This window comes from Thunnus albacares, chromosome 1, assembly GCF_914725855.1.
Source record: "Thunnus albacares chromosome 1, fThuAlb1.1, whole genome shotgun sequence".
NCBI classification, from domain to species: Eukaryota; Metazoa; Chordata; class Actinopteri; order Scombriformes; family Scombridae; genus Thunnus; species Thunnus albacares.
In genome coordinates, this window is record NC_058106.1 from 37,016,909 (window position 1) to 37,036,837 (window position 19,929).

The window sequence follows — 19,929 nt, forward strand, 5'->3', positions numbered from 1 at the left end:
AAATAGCGCTCCGGCGAATCTGATTGGATGAAGCTTTGAAAGGACGCTCCTGATTGGCTGACTACACACACAGTGGCCAAAGGTAAAGGTGAAAGTACATAAGTATTATGAGCTTGATGTAGTTAAAGTATTGCAGTAAAAGTAGTGGTTTGGTCCCTCTGACTGACATATTATTATATATGACATCATTAGATTATTAATAGTGAAGCATCAGTGTTAGAGCAGCATGTTACTGTTGTAGCTGCTGGAGGTGGAGCTAGTTTACACTACTTTATATATAGTTGGCTAGTTTAGTCCAGTGGTTCCCAACCTAGGGGTCGGGCCCCTCTAAAGGGTCAGCAGATAAATCTGAGGGGTCGTGAGATGATTAATGGGAGAGGAAAGAAGAAAAAACAAAGTTCTGATACACAAATCTTTTTTCAGTTTTTGGACTTTTTCTCTAATCTTTGATTTTTGTGTGTGAAATATCGTACAATTGGAATATTTATTAAATTAAACCATGTGAGAAGCTGAAACATGTGAGCTGAAATACACACTGATTTTATACAAAGGTTTTAAGGTTTAATTCTCTTTCATATTTTATATCATATATTTTTTTAATGAAAATGTTTAAACCAAAAAGTAACTGGTAACTAAAGCTGTAAATAAAAAGCAAATAAATGTAGTGGAGTAGAAAGTACAATATTTCCCTCTGAAATGTAGTGGCGTGGAAGTATAAAGTAGCATCACATGGAAATACTCAAGTAAAGTACAAGTACCTCAAAACTGCACTTAAGTACAGTACTTGAGTAAATGTACTTAGTTACTTTCCACCACTCATTATGTTAATAGAGGTGATTTTTTTTCAGTAATACACATGTTGTTGATTGATGATCAGTGATATTCAGCATCAGCACAAACTGCTTGTTAGAGCTAAATTACCAAACAATTAATAATAAAGGAAATAATATATTTTCTGTGTTGACATTTAGGTAAACAAGTAAAATAAGGGTCTGTGCTCTTTAACTGTCAAACATGGCAGCAACTTCTTCATATACAGTATGTTGAAGTAGTACGTAGTATGCAGCAGCTTTAAAAAATGAATGTTGGATGTTTTTTCAGGGAAATTAGTTTTTGCAAACATCTAAAATTTAAATAATAGACATGACGTCATTGTGAACGAGACAAGTGCAGGATGTCAGGATTTGTGTTTGCTAGGATGGAGACGGATGGATGGATTTACAGTTTGTTTGTTTTTTAAACTAAAAGTAAATTAATAAACCGGATGTTAAACTGTGCAATCCTGATGAAATTATACGATCCTGAAGGTTCTCTCATCAGCTGAGGCTGCGGCACCAACTTTTAGGCTTCAATTAATAAAACAAAATCAAATACTTACAAACATTCAATTCTTATATATTTTAATATCTATTTTTCCACTAATTATAGTGATGTAATATGTCACATCAAAGCCAACATCTGTAAATATGAAGCAGGTGTTTTTAAAATGCAAAAGTTACATTTTCCATTAAATAATCCCTAAACCCACAGCTCACTGTTTCCTATCAATTTAAGAGAGAAAAACACATAATAATTCATATAATCACACAGAATAACAGGAGAAACACACCCGTCATTTATATGTTTATATCTAAATACTTCCAGAAGGAAAACAGACCGAACAGAATTTCTAAATATATAATTTGTAATTAAATTTGCAGCTTGAATGTCTTTTATTTGCGTAATAAACACTTATCGGTCTAACCAGAGATAATCACATCCTACGGTGGCGTCAGTGATGCGTCTATATTCTCTACGTAAGGCTGCCACATTACTATGAAAGGTTCTGTATCCTTTTTTTTAAGGCTGCATGTGATCTTTCCACAACTGTTCGTATCAGTGAGGAGAAGGGAATCAGATCTCTGTTGGTTCCTATTTTAAAAAGAAAGAGACGCTGCAGTAATGAGATTATTATTATAAGTCTCATATTATAAGTTGACAAAGATGGACAAGCGGTGGCGCTTACTGCTGATTTATTGAAGCATCTTTTCTATCTGATAAAAGTCGCTGAAGTCGCATCTTTACATAACCATGAAATTGCAAAACACAAACAGTACAAAAATACACAAGCCTAATGGACGGCTGAATAATATAAAGCACTAAAGTTATATTTTCCCTGTATAATAAGAAAACAGCTGCCCAGATTTTAAGGACAAGTCTGCTGATATTCTGTGTTTTCCTTATTGTCAACAACTCTCATGAATAGAGACAAACACACATCATCCTGCTGCCGGAAATACTCATTAGAGCATTAATGCGGATTCATCCACCGCTGAAAATAGTCCCCAACTAACGCACTGTTTCCTTCAGTTTGAGTGACGTTTGCGAAAAACTACAAAGACCAGCTGCTTTTATGAAATTACATACTTTTTTTTTTTTTTTAAAGAAACTATATTTATATGAGAGCTGTTTTTAAAGGTTTACATCTTCAGTAGGAACCACCGGACCTGAGGATGAGGAGACACAGACACGTTGTTGGTCTTTTCATGGGATTTGTTGACACCATAAAAAAAGAAAAAACTACAGTCCTGTCCTTTAATATTGTAAAAAATCCATTAAATTGGCCAAAGATGGAACTGAAATAAGGAAAAACACTTCAGATTGATGCAAATATGTGAACAAACGTATCATTGATCCTCTCACTGACGGTCGACTAGATCCAATTATGACGTCATCAATCAGTTCTCAATCAATCTGTTCAGACATTCCTAACTGAAGGTGTTTTTTTAAAATACAAATTCATGAACCTTTTTATTAAGTTAAGCCAAAAGAACAGCTGTATAAAGCCACACTGTTCTAGAAATAATTAAAAAAAAAGCTCTATAAGCGAGGAAGCTGTGGCGGGAAAAGTAAAGACAGTATTGGTCCAACACTGATTTTTATTTAAAAAGTTCAGCCAATTCAGATCTAGAAATGTAGATACGGACAAGGTGACAAATTAAAGGAGAAATCTGAATAAATGTTTGGAGAAATGCTTTTTTCCAAATATGAAAATGGTGACAGTGAAAGCTCCACCACCATCAAAACACACAAAATGAAGGAATATTTTTGTAAAAATGGTGTTTTTTTATCTATGACATGGTGGAAAAACACCTTATTAAGACATTTTATGTTTTTCCTTTAAGTTGTCACCCATCTATATGTTGTGTCTTTTAATTTTTTATGGTTAATATGTTAAATCATACAGTAAAAAAAAAAATGTATTTAATCCTTTAAATGACTGGCAGTGCTACAGAGTTCCAGTAGAAACACCATCAGTGTATAAAACATTTGCAGTCAGTTGGAGCTGCGCTGTCACATCATTAAAACCTCATTTCATTTACTGTCTTGCTGCTGTTGCGGAGAGACGATGAGATACAAACAGAATTAGTTAAAAAGATTTTGGTTATGTTTTTGTCCAATTTTTTTTACCGTATAGTTTTTCTGACCAGAAACAGATATACAGGAGACAAACTGGCCTTTAACATTTATTCTGTTGGTATTCTGCAGAGGCGGGTTCTTGGGATCGTTTTTTTTTTTAGTAAACACACATAATCAGTTGCCGTTCTGGTTCATCTCCAGATACTCGTTGTGTAATTTTTCTTGGGTCTCGTAGAGTTTTCGCAGCTTCTTGGCTTGACCTTTGCTGATCTCCTTCCCTTCAGCGTCGTGAGTGGGGAAACCCTGTGAACAGTCGACGAGGACGAAGAACAAGATGATTTAACATGAGAATATTACAGACATCTTGTAAAAAACAAACATTAAATATAAATGCATAATAATGAAGAGTGTTCTCTTAACTAGTAGCATAAATAAAAGCTTTTAGTGACACATCAAACTTTGCAAGAACGACATTGATGAAGGAAACTTTCTCCCTTTAAAATGAACTTTCACAGCCGCTGGTGCAGCAAACTGGCTCTGTGTTAATTACTGTGTTAATTACTACTGTATAAACTGTCAGTGTTATGTCTGTAAATACATAAATGTAAGGTTTCCTATGGTTTTACATTACAATGATCTACATGCGGCTTTATCAATGTACAGACTGATGGTTTCAGGGCTTCAATTAACACGTAAAATAAGAAAATTTGTTACCGTTTCATCAAATTTGGAATATTTGTCAGTTTCTGCGCGAAACATCTCACATGGAGGGATCTTCATTTTTGCAAGTTTAGCCATCTGAAACAGAAAAAAAACAAGTAAGGTAAGTATGTTAATAGTCAGAGAAACAAAAAACAGGATGAAACTTCTCTTCATGGAAACATCTGGAAATGGATTTAATGTAAATAAACTTTAACTAAAATGTTCATCTGACTGACCTCTTGTTCTTGTTTCTTCTTGGCGGCTTCTTCCTTCTTCCTTTTCTTCTCATCTTCCATCTGTGGAAGAAGAAAATGATAGTGAACAAAGAACCTTTATGTTAGAAATTTCAGATCCATTTACAACAACATTAAACTCTTACTGGAGTGATGTGTGAAAAAACAAACAAACTGGGATTTCAGAGTTTTTCTGTCTGTGTTAAAACGAACCTAAAGTTTATTTCTTCTGGTCTGAACGACAGCAGAAAGGTTTAATCTGTTGTGCTTTTGTCCAGAGATCATAAACAGTCACACAGAACAACAGATGGCTTCTTTATTTAGCAGAGTTACTGGTTTCTACAACTTAAACTGTGCTGTAAGTTTACATTCATGCAGGTAAGATAAACTAAATAATGCTCGTCACCATCAGTCCAGACTTTATTTCATTCTGCAAACTATAATGTTCTTTTACCATCTTCTTCTCCTCTTTCTCCTTCAGTAATGTCTCCTTGTCCACCAGTTTGACCACCGTTGGCAGGCCTGTAAGGACCATAAAGCAGTTCTTCAGTTTTATTGTGTTGTTGTTACTCCGTCGATCCTTTACTTTAATGTTTAAATCACATCTTGGATGAAAGAGCTGCTTGTACATGACAATAACAAGCACTTGCTGTTATAAACCATTTATTAACTGTTTATATGCTGCTTATAAAAGCTTCATAATGGGGTTAGATGACAGAATATTGTAGTTTTGAAGCTCCGTTACCTTCATGATCTTCCAGTCGGACGCCCAGCTCCGGTAACGTATCATCACGGACGACGTCACAGAGCTGCAGCAGCTCCAACACTGGATCAGATTTTAAAAAAAAGGACTTTAATTCACCTTGAAGACGAACTTAGAACCTGATTCAATGCTGGAGTTAAACTTCCAGGAGACATAGAAGGAGATCAGAATAACCGTCGTCCTCACCTTTCTGCTCTCTGGCGATTTTTCGGACTCCCTCTCTGAAGTCCGACAGCACCGTGAGGTACGGCATCACCGTGCTCTCCAGCTGGAAACACAGCAGCAGCAATATGTTAATACTTTTAATTAAATAGCAGCAGCTTGAAAATGTAAATGTGTTTTTTTTTGGACATGATGTTCAGTTGGAGGAAATCCTGAAAAGCTGGAGGACAAACAGCTCACTACACTGAACTAAACTGCAGCTTTTTAACTAAAAATAAATTAATAAATAGTATATTAGTGTTGTGACATATGTTTGAGACTAGGGCTGCAAGTTTTGATTATTCTTATTATCAATTAATCTGCCAATTAATCAATTAAAAAAAAAATATATATATATGTCAGAAAATGGTGAAAAAATGTCCTTCACAGCATCCTGGAGTCCAGAGTCATTCACTCATGTGTCTCATTTTGTCCAACCAACAGTCCAAAACCCCAAAATATTACATTTACACTAATGCAAAACCAACAAATGCAACAAATTCTCACATCTGAGAGCCTTAAACTAGCAGATGTTTTGCATTTTTGCTTGAAAAGTTACTTAATTGATAGCTTGATTGTCAAAATATTTAAAAATTCTAATTTATCAACTAGTCAATTATTGGACTGATAGCTGCAGCTCTATTTGAGACAAAGTATAGTGAACTTAAGACTGATTCCTCAGTAAAATAATAACAATAATAATAATAATAATAATAATAATAATAATAATAATAATAATAATAATAATAATAATAAAAATAATAATAATAATAATAATAATAAGCAGCACATTTCTCATGATAATCAAATGTCAGATATGTCTCCACCAACAAGAAAGAAAACACTTCTTTACTCACATCGATGTTCTGACTTTGTCCTCCTACTGGGAAACCAACAGGCTCTGATCCTTCGATGGCACCAAATATCTAGACAATAAAAGTAAAATATTCAGTGGATTTGACAGGAAACATTTAATCCTCTACTGTCAGATGAAACTGTGTTTGTTATTTAGACACTTGATGATGTAGTTTATTAATGTGAGATTCAAGCTAACAAGCATCTGAACTGGATCAACATTAAAAAAATGTTTCTTACAACTACAAACTAAAACTACTGACGTTATGTTCAACACTGTCTGTGTATTAAATGAATACAGTTTAATCTTTGAACAATGTTCGGCCAAGATTACTCACAATTTTTACAGTGACAGAAAACAAAACACAATCAAACATTTTAAAACCCTGATTACAACTCTTATATTAAATAAAAAACAGTGAAAACCTGTGAAAAACAAGTTTGTATATTAAGTTGAGACTTAATGCAATTAAAAGACCAAAAGCTACAATGTGTTAGTTCTTCTCTCAATATTTCCTACTGAAGATGTAAACTGTAGTTTAAGGTAACACTTTATTTTACATTTTTCATTTTATATTAATTTCATGAGTAATTTGCAGGTATTTAATGGTGAATTTTTAGGACATTTTACAATAAAGATGGTGCAATTTGGTACAAAGTATAAGAAAAAAAAAGTTACATTGGTTTAGTTGGTAATTCATCATATTTGGGTTTATATGTAGCTGAAATTCTTAATAAATTAGACTACTGACAATTCATTAAGTGCATTAAGTGAAGAACATACTTAGTTTTCCATGTGTAGTTTGGTGTGTCAAACGATGTATTAGCATATTATGATATCAGCAACGTACAAACCCAAAAATAATGAGTGAGGACTCACCAACTACAGCAACTTAACACTTTTTCTTGTTATTTGTACCAAATTGCACGACCTTATCTGTAAAATATCCTGAAAATTAACCGTTAAATACTTGAAAATTACTCCAGAAAAGAGTCTGGTCACTGTAGTTTTGAAGCAAACGTTACTCAAACAGAACAAAAAAAATGCAGTTAAATTAAATTTGCTGTTAATGATCAACTGAAACGAATCATATTTAGAGGGAGATGTGCGACAGGATGATGAAAGCAGCAACAGCAGCAGGAACAACGTGCTCACCTTCAACATGTTGGTGAGATACACGGCGATACTCTCCATCAGCATTCGGTTGGGTCTCAGCTTGGCGCTCTTCCTGCTGGCGATGTAGGTGTTGCTCTGGCCGACCAGCACTCTCATCTCCTCCATGGCGGTGCGAGTATCCATGTTGTCACACAGAGCCTCGTGGACGGCAGACTTCCTGTCGTAGAAACTAGATAACACACACACACGCGTAACCTTTAAGCTTTAAAGTCATGTTTGTTTTAACTGCTTCAAATGCAGCGTTACTGCCACACTGAGCATGTGTGGAAATGATTGTTTTTATTTATTATTATTGTTGTTTCCACTTACCCGTTGTTCAGCTCCACCTCTGCTGCCTCCCACTTCTCAAACTGACCGGTGATGTCAGTGGGAGCGCGCAGGATGTCTTTCACATTCAGGAAGAACTCCTGTTACATGAAAAAAAAAAAAACACACATCAATACAAAACACCGTATTAATATAAACGTCTTAATTAAGAGGCTCGTTTGTCCCGTTTTCACCTACGTTCATGAACTTCTCGTACTGGACGGCTGACTCCATCGTGTTGGAAGAGTAGTCCAGGGTGTCTTTCCAGGAATGCATCAGGAAAGCCAGACGGAGCTGACGAGCTGCAGGAGGACGAACAGAACTGCTAAAAACATCTCAGATCGAATCTAAAACAGATCAAATTTAACTCTACATCCAACAGTGAGCTGTGCTTTAACTGCTACAAGACAGAAGAAGAAGAAGAACGACTTAAAAGTCCAATTAAAATCATCAGTTTCATAGTTTATTAAACTGATTTTAGTTTCTTTGTGCAAGAGATGATGATAAAACATTTATTACAGTGGTCTTAGTTTAACTGACCCTCGGTTTAGATGGTTCATAGAACCGTTTTCATAAATCGATCAGGTGTTTATAACATTAATGACGTGAAGCAGATCCAGATGTGTTACCTGTGTTCTTTGCCAAGGCGTCCTTAATGGTGATGAAGTTCTTCAGAGACTTTGACATCTTGCATCCTGCGATCGTCAGGTGTCCGGTGTGCAGGAAGTAACGGACCCAGAAATCATTTTCAAAGAAAGCCTGTAAACCAGAGGTGTCTTTTAAATCATTCCAGTTAATCTGATTAAACTACAGGTTGAATGTTTTGTGTCTGAGTGTTTTTATGACTTGCTGCATCCATGTTTCACATGTTTAAAGTAAATCTTTTCAGTAACTGACGGACAGTTTTTGCTCTCGTACCTCAGACTGAGCCAACTCGTTGTCGTGATGGGGGAACCGCAGATCAAAGCCGCCGCCGTGGATGTCCATGGACTCTCCCAAGATGGAGCCAGCCATGGCTGAACATTCAATATGCCAGCCAGGCCTTCCCTGTTACAACATCAAAAGAGTCCTTCAGTTTTCTGCTTTCAGGGGAAAAACCTCCGTCTAGTCAACCTTTGTGGAGGTTATGATCTTTACAAGTTATACTGGATATTATATAAACTACAATAAGAGACTCATCGAGACATTCAGAGCTCTCACCTTCCCCCACGGAGACTCCCAGGAAGGCTCTCCGGGTTTGGAGGCTTTCCACAAGGCAAAGTCATTCTGGGACTTTTTCTCACTTAATCTGTCAGCAGAGATGCTCAGATCCCCTACAGAGCCGGACGAGATGAAGGAAAGGTAAATAAAAATAAAAATAATAAGACGATCATAAAGGCCGACATGACTGTAACTGACAGTTTTAACTGGAGCTGCAACGATCAGTCGATCAATAGAAAATTATACGCCAACTATTTTGATAATTGATTAAAATACTGTAATTCTCTGATTGCAGCTTCTTAAATATAAACTGAATATCGTTGGGTTGTGAACTGCTGGTCGGGAACATTTTCTGACTTTTTATTGACCAAACGACTTATCAATTAATCAAGAAAATAACTGACAGATTATTAGAAAATAATTATGCAGCCCTACTTTTAACTGCACTCAGTAATAGTTATAAAATGTTAAGAAAAATAGTGTTTAAGCTACAAAGACAGAAACTAGAACTATTGTTTTTTATTGTTTTCTTTTGCTGATGTCGGCATAATTGTGCACACTTTTGTTAATGTTCATGTTTAATGTGTTAAAAGTTTAAAATTCAATTTAAAAAAAAAAGTTACAAAGAGAAATCTGTCTTCAGCATTCAAGTTAAAGCTGGATTTAACTCCAGTTCTATGAGTACATGTGTGAACTGGTCCCAGTTGCTACTGGTGCAGCTATAAAATGGTGGATAAATTTGTTTGTTTTGTTTCAGAATGAATCAGAATTTGATCCATTCAGTCAGATTAATATTTGGAAAGTGTAGAAGAGCCGCACGATTAAATGATTTTATCCCTCAAATTAGCAGAGGGCTAAACAGGAAGTTAGCCGGCTCAGTCCACAGATGTATCATAAGAGCTGGATACCGGACTAAACATGGCGCCGGTTCAGTCCTATAGGAACTGCTCTGCTGTCGTATACGCCCCCCAAAAAAGTTTCTCGCTTCCAGGTTTGCTTCCATGTTGTGCGGCCTGCTGAATATGCGCAGTAGTGTCTACGCTCGGCCCGTGGACTTTACATTGTGATGACGTCACGGATTTTAAAAATGTTTTCTCGGCTCGAGGAAAGTTTAACAAACATAAAACCTCCATGGATCAAGAGTTCATAATATAAAGAGTCATAATTGACCTTGTTTGCAGTTCATGGCGTCCAGTTTTACAGGCGCCTCTTTTACAACGGCGGTCTACGGGGAAAAAGCTTTTCTTGCTGCAGTACCACGAGTGACCACTGGGAAAACTTGGCTGCAAGGCTGAGCGGCGGCTCCCTATCCAGCTCTTATTATACATCCATGGCTCGGCTAGTGGAAGTCTTTGGGGTGCGCATGCTCTATTGGCACGCTTCAGCTCTGGCAAACCAGCCGTTGACGTAGCGGTGCGCCAGCGTGGGAACGTTGCCACAGACACTAGAAACTAAAGGTTTAAATCCTACATAAAGGGTTTGAAAACGTCTGACTGTGGCGACTCCTGGTGGTGGGATCACAGAAGACAACAACATCGTACCTTCTCCTTCCTGTAAAGCTTTCTGATCTCCGACTGCCTCCGGCACCAGTTTGGCGTACGAGTGCTGCGGACTGGCGTCAAACTTTAAGGTGTTAAAGTAAACAGAACCGTTTGATTCATACCTGAAAAACATCAGCAAACCATGAACACTGTTAACTGACAATCCATGTGTAATAAAATATAAATATAACATAAATCACTGGCTGCCTTTTTCTTACCCATAACCATTTGAGACAATCTTCTCCACAAAGTCCACAATCTCAGGCACGTATTCGCTGACTCGAGTGAGGACGTCAGGAGGAAGAACCTGGAGGCCATAAAGATCAATATACATCAACAGAGAAGTAAAGAGAAGTCAAATCTACTTTAACACTGATCATCTTTACTTTTTTCTACATTATTATGGTTTAAATCTGTAAATTAGAGAGTCAGAGTCAGTTTATTATCAGTATATTATTCCTGTTCTTTCAGAATAAATGCTGTCGTAGCAGAATGATCATATGATGTGATGTTCATACTGTACAAGTGTGATGTTTAGGTGTCTGTATACTTTTGGCCATAAAGTGTATGAGGCAGGAGAGCAAGAGATGAAGACTTCTGATGAAACACAGACTTGTGAAAACTGATAAGAGACATTTCGTGTCTGAACAGGAGCTTTGTAAATAGTAGGGATGTGCAGAGAGCTCAGTATTTGTATTTGTTGAGGCAGCAAAGTTATTTGTATTTGTACTCGAATAAAAAAAAGTGGAATGAGGCTTAAAAAATCCTGTTTTCGTTTTTATTACGCTTTTAATTTTAGAAAATTAAAGATGAAAATTAAAGTGATGTCCAGATTAGAAAATTAAGAAATGTGCGTCATGTAGCAGGTGGATGTGACTCCCCTCACTGAGACCTGCTGATAGACGTAACAGAGCAGAGGAGAGACACTGACATAGTGACTATAACTGACTTTTTTCTTCCCAAAAACAAATAATTTTTAAAATATGTGTCCGATGAACGTATTTGTATTCGAGCACACCCCTTGTAGCTAGTTTGTGTTTGTTCGACCTACGTTCAGAGCGTCCATGTCTTTGTGATATTCTCCCTCCCAGTATTTCGGGAGAATAGAGAAGATGGAGTTCTCTGTGACTTGACTTCCAAACTGTTTGTCCAACCAATCAGCCAACAAGTCCTTCGAATTCTCCAACAGCACCTTAGAAGAGAAAGAGATAATTAAAATTAAATCAATATCTTTATAACTAATAAACTTATGTATCAGCATTCATTGTATTGTTTATTTATTCATGTCATTACATTTATTTAATTGTTTACCAATTAAAATCTATTTAATCTATGTAGGAAATATAAATCAGTGCATTAAAAGAATAATGAAATAAGAAAAGATAAAAATAAAAAGAGATAAATCATTTTTCATATTGTGGATTTCACTGTTTATGCTGAAAACTTAGTTCTTCTGTTTATTACAAATAAACTGTAAATATTAAAGGCTTCATTTTCTAAGTAAAAGGCAGGTTTTCCTGCAAAGAGCTTCCTGCTGCATGAATTCAATATAAATTTAATATTTTGTTACATTGATCAACACCGTTACGTAGCGAGAGTTTATTAATTTACTATATTTTAATTGGCCAGTTAGTTATTAGTTATTTATTGTCCCGCCCACCAGGACTTTATTTTTATTTATTTATTTACATACTTCATTTTATTGTCATCGTGGCATTTCATACATTTTACTTATGTTATATAACTCATGTTATGATGACATTTTTTTAATGATATACATAAATCATGTGTGTGGGTGTGTCACCCAGTGATACAATAAATTAAAATAATAAATAAATAAATCATGACAATTATACAGAACTGACTTTGATTATACAATGTTGTATTAATTCTGAATTCATAGAAAAACGTACACTGCAGTGATTAAACATGTCAAACAACATAATGTCTTACAAACAAACCTAAAAATTAATACATAAATATTTACCATGAAAATTCCCTAGAAACTCATCTTAAATGTACAAACGATACAATACCAACAATATACGTTTAAAATTGGGAAAAAAAGAGAATTAAAAAGGATGACAAGTATTTCCCTACTTTCCAAAGAGCAGGAAGATTTACAGTGAACAGCACGTCCGCTCGGTCTTACCTGAGCCAGAGGTTGAATCACTTCATCCGCTGCTTTGCTGGCTATCGCTGCCTGCAGGGGCTGCAGGGCGGCGGTGACGGCGGCGTCCAGCCTTTCCAGCATCTGCTTCTTGTCTGGATCTGTAGTCGAAGCCAAACTGACCTGAAAAGGCTGCAAACAGCAGAAAAACAACATATAGAAAACCTTCAGACAACCTGCTGTTTCTAAGCAGAGCTGCACAGTTTTAGGCTGATCTGATGTTCACAGGCAGCATCTGACCAATCACAGCAGGTTAACTGGTCTCTGCTTCCCAAACAGCTGATCTGAGATACTGTATTGAAAAGTCAGCAGAGCAACGTTGTGGCTGCTGGAAAGAGTTTTTACTTCACCTGCTGGTGTAATAATGTAACTGGACACTGCTGCTGCCTTATTATCATCATTAATAAAACCACTTTTGTTTTTCCAGACTTAATGGTTTTATGTGATTTTTTCACATTCACAACAACATTTATTTACATGTTTAATATGTAAATAAGTGTAATATGGAAGAGAATGCAGTTTACAGTGTTGTAATTGAGGTAAATCTCTCTCTCTCTCTCCTCTGCTCACAGCTCCAGTAGTTTATTATCACTGCGTGTTTGTACTCACTCCTCTGGCACTCAGGACATCCTGCAGTATTTGAGCAGCTTGTGGCTTCTTCTCCTTGTACTGGTCCAGCAGGTAGTTCTGCCGAGCTCGTTTAATGATCTGAACAGAAGAAAAACCAACATGAAGCACAAACAGACAAATACGAATAATCAGCAACAGTGAACATGTTGCTGTTTACTAAAAAAAAAAAACTAATTACTGAGTCATTATCATAATTACTACTTAATATAAGTGGAGTTTTCTGCCATCTGATTCAGGGATTAGTTTCTAAGCAACCAGTGTTATTTGGATTATGACTGTAGTCTATATATGTCTGAGCCAATTAACCAATTAAAACATCATATCCTGCATGTTTCATTCTATCACAGATGCCTGAATACTTTCAACAAGTCCTCTTGTATTAAACAAATAATTTTTGATGTGAAGACTCTTGTGGTTTTTTAATTAATCGTATTATTTTATTTTATCTTAAGGAGACAAATGCAAAAAGGCAAAAAGGAGATCAATCATTTCCAGAGAAAATGTTTTATATTGAGGCCCAATGTAGAAAATAATGTAATTACTCAAATTTATAAGCTTTAGTTATAGATAAAACTCACTTTGTCGTCTATGTCTGTGATGTTCATGCAGTACAGGACGTCATACTTGAAGTAATCTCTCAGTATCCTTCGCAGGATATCAAAAGAGATGTATGATCTGGAAAAAAAGAGGCAAATCATAAAACAATATTGTAATTAAAAAGGTAGAAACATCAGAATAATACAATATGAAGCTTTTTATCATCATCATCTGTTTACCTGGCGTGTCCCATGTGTGAGGCATCGTATACTGTTGGTCCACAGCAGTACCACGTTACTTTATTCCCTTTCTGGGGAACAAACACCTCCTGAAACATGAAGACAGATGATAATATAAGATAATGAGCTGATCAGAGAGTAAATCAAGCGTGTGATGCAGGTCTGGATTCATTGTTCTTTCAGTGTAAGTTGATGCTTCTCATTGATTCTTGTCAGTAAAGCTGCTTCATCTCCGTCTCATTTGGTGACTAAACATCGAGGATCTTTTATAAAGAAGATGACTACAGAAGAAAGATTTAATCTTTCATTTGAGGGTATTTCAATAATTTCTCATAAATAAAAACAAGGTTTCTGCAGCGTTCAACAAATAAAATCTATTTTAGGAGCTTTTTAATACCACATATAACACAATTTAATACTTTCTTTCATGGTCGTACCAGTCAAATATGATGGAAAACCAGCAGGGATCATAAAACCTACAATTATTTATTAACTACATTAAATTTATTGTTTGTCTGTACTTCCCAGCTGTGTATAACAATAATTCCTAGTGACATAATTAATTCATTAACTTGACCTGGACACAGATAAGTGGCAGAACCCTGAAGGATGGATTATCTAGTTACAACATAATCAATTCATTTAAGTTTTTGTTGAAAACTTGCCCAGTGACAGTAACAGAAACTCCACAAAAAATGTATTTGACAGCTTCCTGCAGCCTGATTCACCGTCTCACTTGTAGTTTATAGATGTAAAAAGTCTCCCGACAGCCGCAAACACACAAATAAAGTTTATAACCAGCAAGAAGGAGGAAATAATGAAGACCTTTGTACATGAAATAAATAAGTCAATAATTCTCAACACTTTAAGACCTGCAGATACCCTGAAAAGACTCTGGGTTGTCTAAGATAAATATATTTTATTATATAAGTCATATAAATCTTCAAAGGAACAGATGCAGGACACAACTTTTCATACTCTGACGTTGAAGATGTTTCCTGTCACTATCTCTGTCTGTCTTTATCTTATAAGGAAGTGATAAACTTTATTTGTTCTTCATGCAGGGAATCATCATTGATAGTTTTACATAGTGAATCAAAGCCTATTAAAGGAAGAATATCTGATAAACAAGTGAGACATTTTAATAATTAAACAGTCTAGATATGAAACAACCTTATTAAAACGGGACAAATAAACATCCAGAGGATTTATTAACTTATCAAGACAAGTTCGGATGATTAAAAAGGACACAAACACCGACGTGGAGCCGACGTCTTCCCGCCTACCTTGGATCTGGTCAGACTGTTGTAGAGTCGCAGTCGGGGAACGTCTGTTCCTGCTGGTGGAGACCACGGAGGCTGAACCCGCTTTCCTTTCACTGAAGTCAAAGTTACAAACACAAACATTTAGAAAAAGAGAACGTTAAACTTCAATTGACATTAAATATTATATTTTAGTCCTGTGATTAAAACGTTCTTCTATCTGCTTCATAAAAACACAAGAATTTAAAGCTGCTACGTGTCGGATTATTCGACACATAGAGGCTGTAAATTCAGTACATGTTTAATATATAATATATATTAATGTTTAATATATTAGTTTGACTTCAGCAAGTGAATAAGCAGAAAAGTGCTGCTGACTGACTGTAATGTAATTAAAGCATTAAAACAAAGCTGATATGTGTGTGAATTAATGTCCCGTTGCATCAGTAACACATCATCACTGTGATCTAGTGATGCAACTATTGTTTATTTTCATTATCAATGAATCTTTTGGTTTATAAAATGTCAGATCATAGTGAAGAATCACCTTTTTGTAATTTTCCAGAAATGGTTTTGTCAAACTAACAGTTTAAACCCTGAAGACAGCAGAGCTGCAACTAACCGTTAATCTGACAAATATTCTCACAAGTCATCGTTTTGACTATAAAATATCAGGAAATAGTTATAATTTCCCACAGTCCAAGCTGACGTCTTTATATGTTTTGTTTCATCAGATCAACAAACTAAAAGACAAAGAAAAGCATCAAATCCTCGTGTTTGAGAAGCAGAAAATCTGCTGCAGTTTTACTTAGAAACTAAAATGATGATTAAAATAGTTCTTCTGTTGATCAGCTATGTGCTGCACTGAGTTCTGTAATAACAATCAATATGTGCAACAAGGGGAAACATATCTGAACAGAGAATTCACCTGGTTGTTTATTAACAGCCTGTTTAAATGTTTAAATTTCATTTTAATTTGGTTGTTTTTTATTTTCAGTTTGACTTAGTTGCATCTAGTTTGATCTGTTTCTAGTTGAATATTTTTCATTCATGTTTATATAAAGTTTAATGATTCAACAGTTACAACCTGTTCAGATTAAACAGAAGAAAAGAGACAAACAGTAACTAATGTAGGAAAATATTAAAATACTTTATGTATTATATACTTTAGTTATTCATTTGTTTTAACCTGCATCTGAAATGAATGTAAAACTTCAGAGGAAATCCTGACATGATCATGCAGAAAAAAGAAGAAGAAAAAGAAGAAGAAAAAGAAGAAGAAGAAGAAGGTGACTGTAGTGATGAATGTTTTCAAAGTTGTGAATTAAAATGTCGTAAACACGTCGCTGAATAGGAGAAAAATGAAATAATTTTAAATTTTCCCAATTAAATTACTACGATGTTACAGTTAGTTTAATGTTTATCATTATTCATATTTGCAGTAAAACCTGCTTTCAGTCTGAAATGTGAGTAAATGAAGCTGCTGAACATGTTAACAGGAAACTGTTCATTTATTTTATCCTTCAGTCAGACACAAGTGACGAGAAGAAACTAAACATGTTCAGTTCAGAAATATACAGAAACACACACAGAGAGCATGCACAAGCATCAGGGCTGAGTATCGTTTAATACCAGTACCAACACCAGTAACAACACCAGCACCCTTAAACTGATACAGAAACCAACAGAACCTTTTTTTTCTACTTCTTTCAATAACTCCATCAAATACACCACGCTCCACTTCACCGCTTCACAGCTGCTGCGCTCGTCGGCCAATCACACGTCGCGTTAAATCAAAGAACGCTTGAGGTGATTGGCTGCGAGCAAAACCATACAGATAGTCATTTTTTTCTAAATCTGTGTACAAAAAAGGACTTAATGCAGGTATGGTTTGACTGGAGAAGTTTCAATACTACTTGGTACTGGATTATTTCCATCTATACCTTAAAAAAGGTTTGGAGCAGCGATACTCAGCCCAACAAACACCAACAAGAACAGCAAATAATACTGAAATGTTTTTACACACATGCAGTGAAACCTTGTGAGAAATTACATCTAATTTCCAGCAAAACGTCTTTAGTCGTTCTGATCTCACGTCTTCTTTGGGCAGGTGTCTCTTTAAAGCAACATGTGCGGTTTATAGCAGCTGCTGTCATATTGTTTGAACAGTGATAACGTAACTCTCCTCAGCAAACAGCTGAAGGCACCGCAGAGCTCTGCTGTGACTGAAATCTAACACTGAATTCATTCAAATACCTGCAGAAGAGTTCATGCATGTGAGTGTTTGCAGAGAAGGGGGGGGGGGGGGGGGGCAGGTTATAAGAAACGTTCCCGCCTTATAAAGACCTCAGACTGCCTCGACTTCCAGGCTGGTAGATTTTTGGAACCACGGACACGTCTAGCCTGTTCATGCCTTCGACTGTCTACTCACTGCTGCTGTCTGGGATGAGGTCCTGCTGCTGAAGGGCTGCTATGTGTCTGTACCAGCGCAGAGCGTGGACATGTTGCGGATCTGGGGGCCTGCGGAGGAGCTTAAAGGCTTTCTGGTCGGCCTGGGAGGGGCTGAACCCAGCCAGGTAGCTGCGTGAGGTTAGGTAGTCATTCAGGGCCGCTGCCAGCGCGGCTTCCTCACTTATCTGTAGCAAGAAGCCATACTCAAAGGCTGCAGAAACAATGAGACGCAAATAATTACCGACACTAACACTAACAACAGTTTATCCTGGACAGGTGGGAGAGATCAGTGACGACTGAGTCCAGCACACTTCCAACTCTAATTATGTAACAAAACATCAAGTTTAAACTAAGCAGTCGATGCCACACAAACTCCTGGTGTCCCAACTGAACAGACATTTATCTTTAATGCAACAGAATACAGAAACTTGCTGCTCAGTGTCTCATTTTGATCTTCAGAGAGGAACAGATGGTTGGTGTGCCACAGACTCATGTAACACTGCGGGCAGGAGGGAGTGAAAGGAGAAGTGGTTTCATCTATTAACTACAGTACAGATGATGCAACAAGTGTCTGTGAACAACAATAAGAGCAAACATCACATCATTTTAGTGACGAGCGTAAGCTGACGAGGCAGAGTTAACACCGTCTCCACGGCGATGGATGTACGTGGATGTAAATGTCAGCCTGCAGATGCTCGTTGTGAGGTTAAGAGACGATATGATGGATGAAGAAATGACTCTAAATGTGACGTGAAAATACAAACACGGGTAAATAAAAACAACATGATGATTAATAAGTAAATTAACAAATCAATCAGTTCAAGCCCCAAAATAAAAATTGTCTATCCATGTATAGACAGAGGAGGTGCCAACACACACACACACACACACACACACACACACATACACACACACACACACACACACACACACACCAAGGAATAAGAATGAAACTGAAATGGTTTAACAATTTCCAACCACACCCATCCGATGTCAAAAAGAAACTTAAATTTTTTTCTCCTTTCATGTTTGTATGACCGATTTAAGACTAACAGTGAAAGTGACACAAACACACAAAAAAAGCAGCAAGTAGAGATTTGCTCCAAAATATATTCATGAATGTGTCTCTTGAGTGTATATTATGTAGTGTACATGAATAAAATAGAAACAATATTCAACTAAAAACAGATCAAAACTAGATGCAACTAAGCCAAACTGAAAATTAAAATGAAATGTCTATTTTAAAACATCCCACAAACAAATTACAGTCTCAATAAATGTTCTGAAATTTCTCTGGAAACATCGGCTGTCAATCATGATGCAACATCACATCAGCCCAGATGTCAAGACAAACGTTATAACCTGTTCAAGCTGCAGGAGTTCAGCTCCAGTCATGTAAACAGAATAAAGTTTGCTGAAATATCGGATCATTTGAACATTTATTGAAATGAAACAATGAGAGAAGTTTAGAGAGAAAACTGGTTTCATCTTTAACAATGTGTCGTATTTTAAAGAAGCTTTGTTATATTATCTATTGTGTCAAATCTTCATCTGAAAAGTAACTAAAGCTGTTAAATAAATGTAGTGGAGTAGAAAGTACAATATTTCTCTCTGAAATGTAGTGGAGTGGAAGTATAAAATAGCATTAAATGGAAATTAAGTTAAGTACAAATACCTCAAAATTATACTTAAACACAGTACTTGAGTAAATGTAACGGTTACTTTCCTCCATTGCTAAATAAAATGCTGTTTGCTTACATATATATGAAGATACTGAAGATATATTAAAAAGTCTCATTTCAGTTCAGTCCAGAAGTTAATTGTGTGTCTTTACCGACACATTACGCTTCATTAAATAAATATAATGTATCTATATATTAAATAGCCGGGGTTTAAAGGGGGTTTGACGTCTCACTGACTGCAGCTCAGCGGCTCGTCTGCAGGCTTTGGACCACAGATTCAGATATTAACGAGCTAACAAGGCTAATGTTAGCTTACAGGCTGTGACAGTTCATCAAAACACATTAAACAGTGCAGTTACCGCCATGAAACGAGCCTAAGATTTAAAGTGGAAAAAACAAACATTATTCAATGTACCTTGCTCTCCTGAGGTCGACATTGTCACTGGTGCTGCTGGATGGTTGGCTGCTGATGCAACAATAACGTGTCCGGAAGGAGAAACCGTGACATATATGCCAACAGTAGGAACCGGAACCAATGTGTTTGAGCCTGAGCGCAAAGGGGGACTTAAATAACTGTCGGG

At 36.3% G+C, this 19,929-nt stretch overlaps 1 protein-coding gene across 2 annotated transcripts; it reads right to left on the reverse strand.

The window, feature by feature from the left end:
* Positions 1-2,768: 2,768 nt before the first annotated feature.
* cars1 (cysteinyl-tRNA synthetase 1) lies at positions 2,769-19,880 on the reverse strand. 2 transcript variants are annotated; one of them, XM_044358695.1, is made up of 23 exons: positions 19,764-19,880; positions 17,647-17,877; positions 15,240-15,331; positions 13,954-14,042; positions 13,756-13,852; positions 13,157-13,255; positions 12,530-12,679; positions 11,429-11,569; positions 10,596-10,684; positions 10,378-10,499; positions 8,837-8,949; positions 8,555-8,683; positions 8,266-8,395; positions 7,835-7,938; positions 7,640-7,737; positions 7,310-7,499; positions 6,156-6,224; positions 5,284-5,365; positions 5,080-5,160; positions 4,789-4,856; positions 4,338-4,397; positions 4,114-4,197; positions 2,769-3,702 (listed from the first exon to the last, which is right to left on the reverse strand). In XM_044358695.1, the coding sequence occupies exons 1-23, from the start codon at positions 19,783-19,785 to the stop codon at positions 3,574-3,576; spliced, it is 2,469 nt and encodes an 822-aa protein (XP_044214630.1). In that variant the 5' UTR covers positions 19,786-19,880; the 3' UTR covers positions 2,769-3,573. The 2 variants fall into 2 exon arrangements, with proteins under 2 accessions (XP_044214630.1, XP_044214637.1); XM_044358702.1 differs by lacking the exon at positions 17,647-17,877.
* Between the last annotated feature and the right edge of the window lie 49 nt (positions 19,881-19,929).